The sequence below is a fragment of the Nasonia vitripennis genome (assembly GCF_009193385.2).
Source record: "Nasonia vitripennis strain AsymCx chromosome 2 unlocalized genomic scaffold, Nvit_psr_1.1 chr2_random0009, whole genome shotgun sequence".
NCBI classification, from domain to species: Eukaryota; Metazoa; Arthropoda; class Insecta; order Hymenoptera; family Pteromalidae; genus Nasonia; species Nasonia vitripennis.
Window position 1 is genome coordinate 1,466,356 of NW_022279616.1, and position 17,032 is coordinate 1,483,387.

At 35.0% G+C, this 17,032-nt stretch overlaps 1 protein-coding gene across 18 annotated transcripts in view; it reads left to right on the top strand.

Annotated features, from left to right (window-relative positions):
- LOC100113919 (RNA binding protein fox-1 homolog 1-like) overlaps positions 1 to 17,032 on the top strand; it is a 371,748-nt gene that overhangs the window by 254,375 nt on the left and 100,341 nt on the right. For 13 of the 18 annotated variants that reach the window (XM_032601587.1, XM_031925312.2, XM_031925321.2 and 10 more), the window contains one exon: positions 11,009 to 11,162. In XM_032601587.1, the coding sequence (XP_032457478.1) occupies positions 11,009 to 11,162 (154 nt within the window). Of the gene's footprint in view, positions 1 to 11,008; positions 11,163 to 11,244; positions 11,455 to 17,032 lie in introns of those variants that run through there. The other 5 variants (XM_031925313.2, XM_031925316.2, XM_031925318.2 and 2 more) reach the window with 2 other exon arrangements.

Sequence of the window (17,032 nt, forward strand, 5' to 3'; positions counted from 1 at the left end):
AATAACAGCGGCCCTAGGTGTGAGCCCTTTAAAACGGACTGCCTGTGAACGACCAGATAGGTTCAACGCCAGGAGCGAGTGGAGAACCCCAGGCACAACAAAATTCCAAAGCTTCGACAATAGCCTAGCATGGTTGACCTTATCAAAAGTCTTCGACATATCCGTTTATAAGGCGTCGACCTGCCGATGCTTGGCGAGAGCATCTCACAAGAAATCGTCGAAGATTGGTGGGCGTGGATATCCCCTTGACAAAGCCATGCCGCCGGTCCGCCAGCTAAAGGGTTAGAGCACCAGCTAGTTCATCCGTCACTAAGGCATCTAATACGTTAGGCAGATAATAGAAATAGGCCTATAATTGATGACGTTATGCTTATCACCTGCCTTTTTAATATGCAAGACTTAAGAGAGTTTAAACTTGCTGGGAAAAATTCCGGTTGCTAAAATCCTATTAAATGAACTAACAATAGGTCCTTTGATGGCAGACCAAACAACAATTTAATAATAATATATTCAAAATAAACAATTCTTATTTTACTATATGTTGATTACAGTATTTTTTGCCATAGTTTGATGCTTATTGGAAAAAATTATTTAAGTTAGTTATATTATTATTAACAGAAAAATAAAATGAATAAATGAATACTTAATTTTTTAATTTTTTAAGGTAGATTTTATTTTACAGATAATAAATAATCCGAATTTGCTTTATTAAATTCAGTTAGCAGCAATTATGATATAGTTTTCGAAGAAAACGTTTAGAAATGTGATTTTTTTGTAGAGTTGCTTCCTCATACAGAAAGCTTATTCCCTATATAAGAAAGGTATAGCTAGATATTGTGAAGACAAGATAGACGTTCTGTGATTGGCTTATGTAGTCTAAGCATGGAACATAAATGTCCTTGAGGTTAGGGCGCGCGACGCGCGTTGTTTGAAATCTAGTAATGGTAAAATGTTCAGTTTCGCTAAAACTTTATAAAAACGTATTTTGAAGCGTTTAGATTTCGAATTACATGTTTAAAGGAAAAGTCCGTACGGATTGCTCTGTGTGTGCCAATAATATAATTTGTGTATTCTAATTCTTAATTTAGGAACAAATTTTTTTTAATTTTACGATTATAGCCATTTTTATGATAATTTTTTTAATAAATAAAAACAACTTTTTGCATTTCTTTTAATGATATACTAGCGCGATTCACATCACTCCTAACGTCGCTCGGTTAAAATATATATTGCAATAGTGATAAAATTAAAGTTTTGTTAAGACCTTTTATTAATGTCAATTACTAACAGAGGGGAAAGTAAAAATTTTAAATAATAAAGGTTTGAAACACGAAAGTGACGCATTGATTTATAACAAAAGGTAAAATTTTAAAACCGAAAATATTAAAAAACTATGACAGTTAAAAAAATAAATTTTAAATCCTTAATTTAAAACAAAAATCCTCTAACTCTTATTATTTTATATTTTCTAATATTTAAATTCAGAATTTTTGTTTTAGAAATTGTTTAATATCATAATTTCAGTTTTTTAATTTTTTCCTTTCATGCTTTAATTTTTTTTAATTTTAATTTTTCTAAATTTTTGCCGCCAAGTTAAATTGATTATTCAATCACTGATTATCATGAAAATGAAGATGCTCAAATTTTAGTAAACAAATAGAAAAATACGATGTTTTATTATTATCTAGTAAGCAACGTGAAATTTTTATATTATCAAAAAAATTGTCTATGCATATAGTTATTTATCACTGGCGAGAACATTGACGTGATTTAGTTATGTATTAAAATTTTATAGTGTTCTACGTCAATTCGTCACTGTCAATGTGACATTAGTTTCAAAAAGAGGTAAGAAAAATGTATGCTGCAAATGACTTAAACCAATTAATTAGTGCAGAAATACCCGATGAAAATGAAAATAAAAAATAGATTATTTGCTGTTGCACGACAATTTATGATACATTTATGATACTATAGATGTATTTATTTTAAAAGAAATTGGAAATTATTCTAATTCTAAAAGTCAATTAATTATAACCATATTATTGAATCCAATAACTATTTAAAATTTTACTCGATTTTTAATATGCAATCTACAGGTAATTTTCAGAGGTTGTCTAATATTCAACCTATTTCTATAAAATGCATTTCTTCTTGTTGAAAAATCATTAAAGTGTTTAATTCAATATTTTCAACTTAAATTTCCGAAACTTCAATAATTTATCAATAAGAAGGAATGCATTTTACAAAAAATGTATTAGAACATTTTCCTCTTAAATTTGTTTGAAAAATTAAAAAAAAAATTTTAAGCGAAAATGTGGTAATTTTGGACTTTTCGACTTTAGACGGAGCGGAAGCAATTTAACAGACATCAAATTTTACAGACGTTCTATTTGATATAACTCTACGAAAATTTCCGCACTATTACGAGTCGCCAAAGTGCGTACATAAATTCGATACACCCTGGTATATATGTATATATTTATATATAAGAAAGGCTTCAACGTTATTTACAGTTTATGAATGATACTTTTCAAACTTTTCAAAATTTTTATTAATTTATATTTATTAATTTCCGATTCACCCCTTTGGAGTACTTTAGCAAATGTACATCATTCTGGCCACTTTCCGTTCACTTTCGGTGTATTTCCGATTTATTGTCAGTTATTATCGGTCACTTCTAGATCATTTTGTACTTTTTCCGATTACTTTCAGTTCAATTTCGGTTCATTTCCAGTTTACTTCCGGTCTACTTTTGGTCTGGTTCCGGTCTGCTCTCGAAAACAGCCCCTAAAAAGGGGTAGTTTTCGAGATGAAGTGAACTTATTGCCGGAGACTACTAGACACATTTTAATATAAAAAAGGAAGGAAGTTAAACAAAAATTATTGTTATTGTTATGTTTTAGTTTTAGAGTTTCAATTTCCTTATTTTGTGTCATGGACCGTGCACCAGACTCTACATCGGCACATTCGTTTGCACCATCGACGATACAGGCATTGTCAGCCAGGTAAGCCGCTACCTAAGAGCTCGCGCGTGCAGAAATGCAAGGTGTGAATTCTCACAAGCGCGACCGCTGTCTGTCGGCGAGTGACGTCGACGGCAGAGTGGGCAGATCACCGGCAATCACCAAACTGGACAGAGCTCCTCTTTGGGACAAATACAGGAACTTGCTCCCTCCTCTGTGTACGTTCACAGTGAAAAAATCTCTAACTCTTACCCAAAGCTGCGGTGGCAATTATTCACGGGTTTGCGTGCATTGATTAAGGTACTGCTAATATGCACTAAGAGTCTAGAGCAGTCCGCGAGGCGTATAAGGGTTTTTCGGTAATACGTTAAAGCGCGCGGTGCGCAACTCGCCAGAGTCCATCTGTCTCGCAGTCCGAGTCGTAGCCCGAGAGCATAGTGTCAATCACAGGCGCAAGGGCGCTTTTGGTCAAAGCAAGAGTATAGCCTCGATCGCTGGAGTCGATCATGGACGCGAGAGGGAGCTGCCGAGAGTAGCCGAGTGCGCTAAGTTAGATCCACGGACACTAGCGCCAAGCCTCGAGCTCTCGAGCGAACCGCGAACCCTAGCGCCAAGCCTCGAGCTCTTTAGTCAAACCGCGAACTCTAGCGCCAAGCCTCGAGCTCTCGAATCGAACCGCGAATTCGAGGTTAGCCTAGAGTGCAGTAAAGCGCGCCAGTGTTGCGTCTCGTGCGCGAAAAAACCCTAGACGGCTGAGTAGTGTCAGTGGTCAATCCAGCGTGCCGAGAAGCTCACCAGTCTCAGCAATTGCCACTTTCTCCAGTAAAATATCTAATAATACGTACGTTATTGAAAAGAAAAGATAAACCAACAAAATGTTTAAAACTTATACAAGCCTTGGAATTTCATGTCTAGATCTTTATGATCGACAACGCACTCAGATTTGCCCCGTTCGCACCAGCTATCAATCCTCGAGTGCCGAATCTCCGGCCCGTAAAAAAAATCTTGCGCTGGAGCTCTGGCGAAGCACTAAATTTGTACACACGGTACTTCTCATCTCGTTGCGTTCTTCGCTCGCTCGTCTCGTCGCGTTCTTCACATTGCTACACCTAACCACACTTTTTTATCTTTCTCTGCACTGTCCCGAGAAGAACGACAGCGAGAGAGAGAGAGAGAGAGAGAGAGAGAGAGAGAGAGAGAGAGTTTAGAGACCCCTAAAAAAATAGTCTATACCATGCAAACGATTTTCACGTTTTCCGACATAAATCGGAATTTTTTTGACCGGCGAGCAAAATGCGGTTTTATTGCCCGCTAGTCAAAAGAATCCCATGTGGGAATATAGCTAATAAATAAGTGCTTGAAGCGGAAAATATACTGTATTGTCTACCAAGGGCGTAAGGTGGGCTTTTCTCTCGGGTCGTGCTAGCTTGCCTTCGACTTATAGTCAACATCTATACGAGATCACGAAGCCCCTTAGCCCTTGGTGATACCATAATTTTTTTAGCGCAAATTTTAATATCTGCGGTTTTGGCTAACATATAATTTTTTAGTTAGCATTAATCGGGATGGAGCGTCCTGAATCTAAAAACGCCCACTACTCGAGAATCAGGCGAGAATTAAAAAATATGCCTGCTGCCTGGAGTAGCAAGTGTTTTCAATTGGTTTTTGCCCACCCCACTGTGGTATTTGAAAATAGTATATTGTGTACCAAGGGCGAAAAGTGGGTTTTTTTAGGCCGAGTGTGGATTTTGCCGTACGAGTCAAGGCGAGTTAGCCCGAGCCGAAGGCGAGGGCGTTTACGAGCCGCAGACGAGTACTGCAAAATCCACGAGGCCAAAAAGCCCACTTAGCCCTTGGTGCACACCATATTTTATGTAACGCGCGGACGTATTTTCGCGTTTTTTCGTACGTGTGAAGAGGGACTGATGTGACTATTTTTAACACGGCAACCGTGCTCTTGTCTTGTTCAAACATTATATAAAATAAAATAAATAATGCAAATTTATCAAAATCAACTTTTTTTTTTAAATTACAAAAAAAAATTTTGCGGGCAATAAAGACTTTTTAGCGGACAATAAAGGTTTTTATTTCCAGCTAAAATAACTTTTTTGCCCGTCGGTCAAAAAAGAGTCACTTTAGTCTCTATTAATAGGTACGAAAAACGCGAAAATCGTTCGCGTGTTACATAAAAATTGTTTTTGTCCGCTGATCGAAACATTTTGAAATGAACGAGCAAAAACAGTATATTGTGTATCAAGGGCGTAAAGTGGGCATTTTTAGACCGAGTATGGAGTTGCAGTACGAGTCGAAGACGAGTCTATACTCGCTCGCGCCGCGCGGTACGCTGATTTTCTTGAGGCGTGTCGCAAATCAGATCACCGTTTCTTTCCCTTCCCCAATCTTGCCTCATTCTCCTGCGTGTGCGAGTCGATCAACGCGTGACGGCTACGAGTTCGCGTTATTCGTTCTTTGTGGCGCACGTTACACTACATAATTTTAATTTTCAGTAGTAGTCGATAATTAAAATGCTTTTTGTTAACCGTTTCTATCTACATTATTGTCATATCCAGTATATAACGGTAAGAAGCAGCTAGTCTAATAAAAGCTTGGGAAAGCAGCTAGTTCAGAAAATCTCTTTAGAAAGCAGGTAGTTCAGAAAATCTCTTTAGAAAGCAGGTAGTTCACAGAATTGCATGCGAAAGCAACTATATACAGGGTGTTTCATTTTAATCCGACCACGACAAAAAACCATGGAAAAACTAATTTTAACGAAAAATGACCTTAACAAAAGTTGAAGGGGGTAAAGGGGGCCATCGAATTTCACAAACACCTATGACCTTGAACTTGATTTTCAAGGTCATTTGAGGGTAATTGTGATTTTTTAAAATAGGAACCTCTATTTTAGACCTTGGAATCGGATAGAGCGGAAAAAATTACGTCGGAAATGACATTTCAAGTTTGCCTTAGTGACCTTGAGAAGGTCAATTCAAGGTCAAATAAGAAGTATCAGCCTAAGATTGTTTTCCTTTCAATTTTTTCGTAGAATTATCATTTTGTTATTGTAATAAACATTAAGAGAATAATTGACTTAAAATGTGATTATGCTTTGCTGACTTCAAAGCCATTTCGTAAGGTCAAAAGTGCAAAAATGCAATATCAATTGTTATGTGGAGTCCATATTTATATCCTAACTTTAGTGTTGCCCAGGAACAACGACGTGGACGTAATAGGATTGTGTTCCCTTTGGGGTGCTTGATTAGAGTGAGTCTCCTTGCCTCTCACTTTTATTATGTACAGATTTGAATGTAGGTGCCCAAAGACACCACCATTTTTTTGGATTCTATTCATTTCTTGGGATGTTTTCGTAAGCGAATTTTTATCTTATCTTTAGCGTTACTCAGGAACGACGTGGACACAATTGGCTACTAATTTTCCTCATCGAATTTTGCCTGAATTTATTGTTGAAATAAATAATTTATTTTGTAAAGATGATTTTTCATGTTGAATTTTCCCGCGACTCATTGTTGAAATAGACAATTTTTCTAATAAGAGATCTCTTTTCATATGAATTTATCCTCTACTCATTGTTACTTACACTTAGTATTCAATAGTTTACTAGTTATTGAATAGTTATTGATTAGCCAAACTAATCAAATATCATTTGTTTAACATTTTCTCTTTTTCATTCATTGACCTTTATTTTTTCTATTAAAATTTATTACTCATCGAAAGCTATCTAATTTGTGTTCAGTTTGGTAAAAACAAAATTTTTTATTGAACTTGTTATAAATTTTTAACAATGGCTGATTATCCAGCCACTGAAAGGGTTGATATTTTATTGATTCTTGGTGAATCTAGACGTAATTATGGACAAGCTGCAGCCTTGTATCGAATTCGATATCCCGATAGAAGACATCCAAGTCATACAACCATTCGTGAGATTTACCGTAGAGCTCAACAAGGGCAACTAGCACGGGTTAGAGAACGTCGAAATTACAACGAAGATGATCTTCGTGTAATGGTCGTTTTAGCAATGGTTCATTTGAATCCCCACGTTAGTACCCGTGAAATTCAAAGGCAAAGTGGTATACCTATGGCTACTGCTTGGAGAATACTGAGAAGTCAACGTTATCATCCATATCATATTACTTTGACTCAGGATCTCACACCTGCTGATATGAGGTTAAGGCTACAGTTTTGCCAATGGGCACGACAAATGATTGCTAATGATCGTCACTTTTTTCAATACGTAATGTTTTCTGATGAAGCAAAATTCAAAAGCAATGGAGAGCTTAACCGACACAACTGTCATTATTGGTCGAATGTTAATCCGCATTGGTACAGGCAGATAGATAACCAAAATCGTTGGAGTCTTGATGTTTGGTGTGGAATTGTTAACGGATACCTTGTAGGCCCATACTTTTTCGATGAAAATGTAAATGGCCATAATTTTTTACAGTTCCTGAGAGAACGTCTTCCAGTACTTCTTGAAGAAGTAGATTTATACACAAGAGCAAGAATGTGGATTCAATTAGATGGAGCTCCTGCGCACTATGCTCGAATAGTTAGACAATATCTTAATCAAAATTACCGTGACAGGTGGATTGGACGCACTGGACGTGGAGATTTGGGTGTTCGATGGCCACCGAGATCTCCAGATATGACATCACCCGATTTCTATTTGTGGGGGTATTTGAAAGATCTTGTTTATGAACATGAAACTACAAGGGAAGGGAACAAGGGAAGATATGATCCACAGAATTCAAACCGCTTGTGAAAACATCCCAAGAGCTGTATTACTCAGAACAGTAGAACATTTTCAGCAGCGAATTGAATTGTGTATCCAACAAAATGGTGGTGTCTTTGAGCACCTGCGTTGAATTTTGAGCAAAAGTGAGAGGCACTCTAATTAAGCACCCCGAAAAGTGAGAGGCAAGGGGACTCACTCTAATCAAGCACCCCGAAAAGTGAGAGGCAAGGGGACTCACTCTAATCAAGCACCCCAAAGGGAACACAATCCTATTACGTCCACGTCGTTGTTCCTGGGTAACGCTAAAGTTAGGATATAAATATGGACTCCACATAACAATTGATATTGCATTTTTGCACTTTTGACCTTACGAAATGGCTTTGAAGTCAGCAAAGCATAATCACATTTTAAGTCAATTATTCTCTTAATGTTTATTACAATAACAAAATGATAATTCTACGAAAAAATTGAAAGGAAAACAATCTTAGGCTGATACTTCTTATTTGACCTTGAATTGACATTCTCAAATTCACTAAGGCAAACTTGAAATGTCATTTCCGACGTAATTTTTTCCGCTCTATCCGATTCCAAGGTCAAAAATAGTGGTTCCCGTTAAAAAAATACAATGACCTTCAAATAACCTTGAAAATCGAGTTCAAGGTCAAAGGTGTTGGTGTCATTAGATGGCCCCTTTTGCTCCCTTCAACTTTTGTCAAGGTCATCTTTCGACATCAGTAAAATAAAACCAGACAAACAGCTGTTTAGCAGATTTTTTTTTATTTGACCTTGAATTGACCTTCTCAAGGTCACCAAAGCAAACTTAAAATATCCTTTGCGACGTAATTTTTTCCGCTCTATCCGATTCCAAGGTCTAAAATAGAGGTTCCTATTTTAAAAAATCACAATTACCCTCAAATGACCTTGAAAATCAAGTTCAAGGTCATAGGTGTTTGTGAAATTCGATAGCCCCCTTTACCCCCTTCAACTTTTGTTAAGGTCATTTTTCGTTAAAATTAGTTTTTCCATGGTTTTTTGTCGTGGTCGGATTAAAATGAAACACCCTGTATATATATATATATAGTTCTCTGTGAAATCGAACATATGAAAATTTTTATTTTTGCTTTAACTGTATATATATGTTCTATATGTTGTACCTGACTCCCAAAAAAAATTTCAGCGCGATTCCTTTATTTGGCTTTGAGTTCTAGCTGATCAAAGTTGAGGTTTTAAGCAATTTTTGCATTTTTTGCCTATTTTCAATGATTTGTAGCTCATAAGGGATGCATTTTTAACTAAAACTACCCGAATACTTTTTTTTGTGCAATTTTCTGCATTTTTCAATAATAATACTTTTAAAGCCCAATATATATGTTAAGACTACCTCATTTGCATTTTAAACCTTAAGATATGAAAATCTCAATATTTGATCCGGACTCCGACAACCTCAATACAGTAAAAAGATACCTTTTTATAGTAAAAAAGTAGCTGTAAAGTTTCAGAATGGGCCTTACCTTTTACTAGAAGTTATGTAGAAAACAAACATGATATAATGGTTAATAAGTGGTTTTACATGCAAATTTGACACTTATAACCTAGTACATTTCATGTCTACTGATATGTATGTAATAATACTTTTGTAACCATTGTATTTACTAATGGCCAGATGGGGTTGTACCCCAAGGCTTGATAAATAACAAATCAAATCAAATCTCTCTCTCTCTCTCTCTCTCTCTCTCTCTCTCTCTCTCTTTCTCTCTTTCTCTAGCGTGTCCGGACGGAGCCTCCTTCTCTTTCTTCCTCGTTAGACCTGTACTCGGTAGTCCTCGTCCGCAAGACGAGATCTGTCAATTCTAAACAGTGAATAAACTGATTTTTTCTTTTACATAAATTCTCGTTTATTAGAACACCCGAACCTCGCCGTGTCCACGGGCTCGCACGATTAAGCAGAACTGAGTCGGCCGAGTCGTACCTTCTGTACGCCTGACGGTAAGATATACATGATTCATATAAAAGGTTTTCTGCCGTAATTGTAACGGAACCTGACAAAAATATAATTTTGATTCGAAATAGTAGTGACCGTTATACATTATACATTTTGCATGAATACCCTGCATATAAGGCACTATAATGCAGGGTATTCATGCAAAATGATACATACTGCCTGCGATTGACTCAAACACTTTGTTAGGAGAATGTCTGTCAAGATCATCACAACTGGAATTCGTCATTGGTAATCTTGAACACAGAGATTTCACTTATATATGCCAGTAAATGTTGAGTGTGGTGATGCTCGTATGAGCATAAATGTGCAAGGTTAGATTACCATTCTTAAAACATTTGCCATTATTTTTGACAATTTATGCCTACTTACCGTCGCCTGTTAACAGGGACATATGGGCACAATATGTCACATAATCTGGCTACTGAGGATAAAATCAACCATAGCATAGTTATATTAGCCACAATTTCCTACCAGGGGTCTTCTTTCTTATCTTCATTTGTTTTTCAAAAAAGGAAATCCTGTTCGTAGATTATAATCAAAAAATAAAAAAAATAAAGCTTTTATTCCGTAATCTGCGATTATTTTTCTAGTATAAATAAATCGTAAAATACTTAAAACTACTTTAAGGTATTACATTTCAAGCCAAGAATCAAGCACAGCTCTAGTCTAAAATCTAGGTTCTAAATGTTTTGAGACGCTGACAGATACGCTAGTGTATCCCCTTACAAAAAAATGATTGCAATAATATATACAATGTATTAAAATGTATATCGAATCACATGTTCCTCGCCAATTGAACGCGTGCATTTAGATTGAATTATTCTTTATTCGCAATACGTATTCAAGTTATAACAGGCTTGCTCCAAGCCGTAAAAACAAAAATTACCTTATCAAGTTATAAATAATAACGTAGTTAGTTATGTTCCAAATAATTGAATCGAGTCAAAACATCAAGAGTGTACGTCGCGTCTGCGTAGTGATGCTTTAAGCCAGATAGCAGCTTCGCGGTACATAACTTTAAAATGATATAATCCCAATTTAAAGTTTCGCTTTCTTTATCTTATCCGACTCGATCATATGCGTCATCTAATTGGTCAATCCAAAAAGGCACGTTTGATAATTGATTTTCGTATTTTGGATTGGTTTTCGTACTCAAAAAAGCGCGTCTAAAGTTGCTAGTATCAACAAATTTCTATTCCTGTTTTATTACAAAATAAAATACATGTGTTTTTGATTTGCGTAGAAGATAAATTGCTAACATAAAAAATAGTATTTTAATGTTTTATTTTGCAGCAGCTGCGTTAAGAGGTGTTGCTATTCAACGAGGACGAGTTAATACGACACGGGCAACATTCCCAGCAAGTGCTGCTGCGTTAGCACTTGCTCGTAGTCCCGGGTCTATTGCGGCAGCAGCTGCAGCCACAGCACTTCACCCGTTTGCACAAGCGTAAGTAATACAATGTTGTATAAAGGATAAATATTTTCACATTTGTTATTTAAAAAGAAAATTTAATTTTTATTAATCAAAGGGTGCAGCAGCAATACGCTGGAAAGTATAAAGATCGAAGTAAAATACGAAGCCATCAGGAAGCACCGTGCCCTATATTATTTGAAATCGTAGTTTCTAACTTCATTTTATTTATTTAACACTAGTTTCTATATGTTATAATATATCACAACACGCAGCATTCCACGTGACTGTTGGCATTATTTTGAGAGCTTTCAAATTTATATAGTCAAAAAAGAATTTTTTCAAATTTTTATTTCTTTAATGAAATAAATTAGATTAAAATTCAGCAATATATTTTTCATCATTGCACTTTTCATTTCCACAGCGTGACTTTCGGTCGGCCGTCCAATAGGTGTAATAGGTGTAATGATATAATAGAGTATGCACTGAGATGAAGTAAGTTAATCTGTTAAGTATGCACGCATATCATCAAGGAATGAAAGCCACTGGGCATCGCGAAAAATATATGTTCATTTATCTTAATTATGTTTTAATGGCTTTAAAACAAGCTACATGCTGGCTCACTATTATATAGATTAGAATATTACACCATGTAAAACACCACTTGTACTTGACAACGAAAGTCACAACTTTGGACGAACATATCATTACCAAGGAATATAAGTCACATAACATTACAAAAAGAGATTTCTATAATGACTATCAAAGTCAAAGGGCATAATAATCCTGAGAAAAGTATAACAAATGACTGTAGGCACTACCACACCTTATCGTCGGTCCCTACGAAGAGTAGTACGGTTCAGATTTGCTACAAAGATTAGTACGGTTCAGATTTGCCGCGAAGACTAGTACATTTCAGATCTTTCCTACATGAATAAATCTAATTGTTTTGGAGATAAACAAATATTTATTTTGGTTAAAATTAATAAAATTGCATTATTTTTAAAGTTGCCAAAAATTTTTATTGAAAACTTTAATTAGAAGAAAAAAATTAATATTAAATCTCATAACAACATTTTAAATTTCCAAATTTTATAAAAATTGTTGGCAACTTTAAAAATAATGCAATTTTATTAATTTTAACCAAAATAAATATTTGTTTATCTCCAAAACAATTAGATTTATTCATGTAGGAAAGATCTGAAATGTACTAGTCTTCGCGGCAGATCTGAACCGTACTAGTCTTCGTAGAAAATCTGAACCGTACTACTCTTCGTAGGGACCGACGTTATATTCTTTAAAATATTAGTATTTCTAATCTCTTCAAATAGTTCAAACATTTATAATTAATTTAAATGCTTATTTTCCTTTACTAATAAATAATTAATTTTGAAGAAAATTATATCTATCCATCTAGCCTTCGGCTCGGGTGACAATTTACATGAGATATAGACTGTCCAAGTTTTTTCCTCCTTAGGCACGTAATATACGTTAATTTCGAGGAGCGGATGCAATAGTATATTTCGATACAAGTGCGCAAAGACGATATCACGAGTCTAGAATCAACTTCTTGCACGTTTATCGAACATTATTTTTCGATACAGGGGCGGAAAATGTGCTTGAACGTACGCCGAGCGTGCGTAAAAGTGCATTTATAGCACAGTGTGGCTAAAATCCGCTGTTGTCACGCCTATCTGTGACTAAAGTAGTCCTTTTTTGCACCGTGTTTATCACACTCGCTACGCTCGTGCGCTAACCTTACGGTATAAATAAGGACTACTTTAGTCACGAATAGGCGAGACTTGCGGACTTTAGCAGTCTGTGCTATAAACTTGTATACGATACGTGTGACTTAAATGGTTCTTTTTTACACGGCGCAGTTAGCATCCGAGCGTAGCAATGTACTATTTACGTACACTGTATCGAAAAAGTACTTTTGCGCCCGCTACACAATTCATTGGCGAATCTTCTAAATTCGCAAGAAATTCAACAAGTGTAGTTTGAAACGCGAAAATCAATACATGCGTTACAAAAAATATGGTGTGCACCAAGGGCTAAGCATGCTTTTTGGCCTCGTGTGGTTGCAGTACTCGTCTGCGGCTCGTAAACGCCCTCGCTTTCGGCTCGGGCTAAGTCGCCTAGACTCGTACTGCAAACTCCACACTCGGCCTAAAAAGTCCCGCTTTACGCCCTTGGTACACAATATACTATTACATTCCCTCTTTTTGATAGATTTACGCCTGCGGCACCCTCGACTGCGACTCGTGCTCAATCACCATCCTCGCTTGAAAAAGCCAACTTTCGCCCCCTAGTTGTGTAATATACTATTTTCCATTCCCTCCTGGTCCATCAACAAAGATACACTTATCCTGTTTATAATTTAAACTTTTTTAAACCGCATCATATGTATTTTTTTGATTAATGTTAAGGAATGCAACTTTCATTTGTAATTCATCTAGCATATTAGTTTCTTTATACAAAAATGTTGCATTATCAAATTCTTCAATGTACATTGTTATATTAGGCAAATTAAAATCACTTAACATCAAACATGCTTGCATTACTTTTTCAATTGCATTGAGTGCTATCTTTTCATTTGCATATTCTTCATATTTAGGATGATAAAAATTACTCTTATATCTCTCATATAATTCTCGTGCATTAATAAGGATATGAAAAATACAAATAAAAGCAAACAATTCTCATAGTACTGTTGGAAACTGCATTTGTACTGCATTTTGTAAACATTTGTCCCACTCTTCATCTTCATTGACACGCTGTTTTGCTATAGCAGCTTCGTAAAATGTAGGATATATACTCTTTATCAGTGCGTAAATCTTCAAATGAAGTTGGCCTTGTAACGTGTAAAAGTAATAATCTAATAAAGTATCGTTCTCGGTCTTTCGGATTTACTAAATACATTCTGCTTAAAATTGGTTTATAATTTTTTTTCCTTTTGTTCCATGTTTTTAGTTTTTCGTCAAATGTCTAATGTATTGGTGTATCATAATACAAATAATTTCTTGCATCAAGATCAGTTTGATTTAGATTAAAAAGATAGGTAATGTCGTTTCTATTATTTTATTCTTAATTTTTTCCTTCTTCCCTTTTTCGAAATATATATATTGTTGATCTTTGTCGTGAATAGCTAGAAAGGTTTTTTATTCACGACTGAACTATAATAGCCACTTTATTTCCTAAAAAGCGGGACTAAAGTAGCATTTTATTCCCTCATATTTTGCTTCCTCCTAGAGGAAGCTTTGAAATAGTAAAATTTTGAGTTTAGTCAAAACTTCTAGAAAATACTTTTTGGTGTGTTAAAAGTTCAAATTAAGTGTTTTTAGAAAATGTCCGTATGGGTGTGTGTGTTTTTTTTACGTCCTGCCGTCTTTTTCCTTCTGCATCGTCCAGCCGTCTGCTTCCTGCCGCATCGTCCAGCCGTCTGCTTCCTGCCGCATCGTCCGGTCGTCTACTTTGAGCAGCATCGACCGGCTATCCTCTGGACAGACTCAACCCCGACACCTACGTTCCTCTGCATCGGGTGAGGGAGTCTGGGCTCAACTCAGTTACCTACGTTCCTCAGCATCGGTCTGAGGAGCACTTAGAGGTACTCAACCCTAGCTCCTACGTTCCTCTGCAACTTTATTAAGGGGACAAATATATCTTTGATTCTCAAAAATGTATCAAGATATTTAAACTACAATTGTTTTGCATTATTTTAATGTAGATGTTTGCTTGAAAGTTTATACTATCAAAGCCGACTAATATACAGTATATCATTATTTTTGTGCAATTAAAAGAAAGTTAAGATTTGAGCTTGTACCCGCGATTTTGCAGTTTATAAATTAAATATTTTATTACTGTTTTTTTGTGAGTTGAAGTATTTAAGTAGATATCATCTTTTATTGTAAAATGATATTATATTGATATTTCCTATATTACATTGATAAATGCATGAGCTAAAAATTATATTAGACGATTTCATACAACAGCTACAGCATTTTATTAAATGAATGCGCTGGAACACTTAAAAGTAAAAAAAAAATGAGCTAAACACTTTTATAGTTATTTACTCAAATTATTGCAGTATTAGAAGCAGACTAAACGTTCGAAAGGCTGCACACGTTGAAATTATAAAGATACATTTCTGTTGCTTATCAATTACGTCTGCGCAAGCTCCAAAATATGTATAAATATCGTGAAAAATTGGTTCCAGTGTTCATTCTACTCTGACCTGTAGAAACTGTAACATCGATGAATCCTTTTATTTTAATTAATAAAATCGTCTGAAATATACTTTTATAGTTATTCACACGAATTTATTGCAGTATCAGTATCCGACTTTACGTCCCGAAGACGGCGCAGGTAAAGTTTATATATTATATAAATACTTTTCAGTTGTTTATCAATGACATCTACGCATGCGCAAAAATATGTATTAGTAGCGTAAAAAATTGGTTTCACCTATTATTTTGATTATTAAAATTATCTGAAAATATACTTTTATAGTTATTCACACAAATTTATTGCAGTATCAGAAGTAGACTATACTATACGTTCGGAAGACTGCGTAAGTTGAGTTTATATAAATATTTTCCTGTTGTTTATTAATGACGTCTGCGCATGCGCAATATCTACAAATAGCGTGAAAAATTTGTTTGAGAGCTTATTCTACTTTGACCTCTTAAAGCGGTATCATAATTATAGTCATAGATAATTTAGTATTATAAACAGAAATTTTTTGAAGTCAGCGCAGGTTATTATTTATATTATTTTTTATTTGTAGTGTGTTTAATGAATTCAATAACTACAACCTTGCGCATATATTGACCTTATGGGTTTCAATGTTGGGGCGCTATTTGTTTTGGCGATCGGTGAGACGGGTCTGAAATTATTACCTTTAAGTCGATGCTATTACACAAGGTTGTTAATTAATTGATGATTCAAATAAGATTTTATTATAATAGAGAGGTCACTCCAATTCATAAAAAATTATGAACTCGGAAAATCGGAGAACCGAAGAAACGGAGAAACGGAGAACGCCAAAATGGATTTCTCTTTAATATAATAGGGGATTTTCAATTTTATTTGTTGCATAAAATTCTTTATAATTGGTTTCCTTAATCCATCCTCACTAAATTTAGGTAAATTGAAATCAGTCAGTTTGTATCCGTGACTTATTAAAATAGAATTGATATGTTTCAGTGAGATATTTTCACGTATTTCTTTAGTTAACGATGGACTGTAAAAATATGCTTTATATTTTTCAAATAATTCTTTAACATTTACTGGGTGATGAAATACGCATATATAACCAAACAGGTTACACAGAGCTTTACGAAATTCAACCTCGATTGCTTATTCCAAGCATTTGTCCCATTCTTCATCGGTGTTTGTTAATTTTTTACAACTACTTCATGAAATGTTGCGTATGTAACATTTTCCAATGTTTTTAATTTTACATAAGATTGAGCTCTTTTTAGATGTAATAATAATAATCTTTAAAAAAATCTTTCATGATTTTCTTGGTGTCCATTTCTCTGTTTCTCCTTAAAAACGTAAAAATATTATATATCAACATACAAGTACTGTCTAGCTTGCGGATCGTTTGCATTTAGTTGAAACCATGCAGTCAAAGTTATGTTTAAGTTTTTATTAATTATTTTTTCTTCTGATCCTTCCTTAAAGAATACAAACTGTTCGTTTTTAAATGTACAGCTAATCAGTAAATTACGTGTGATAAAACGTACAATGCATATTGTAGTAGACGATACATTCTTCTGGAGGGCTAACATATCTTGTATTTAAATATTGTTTTATTTCATCGTAGTTAAAATTTTCTTCTCCACATTCGTTTTTATTATTACCTTGACTCATTTTTATAAATACACATTTATGACCCTTAT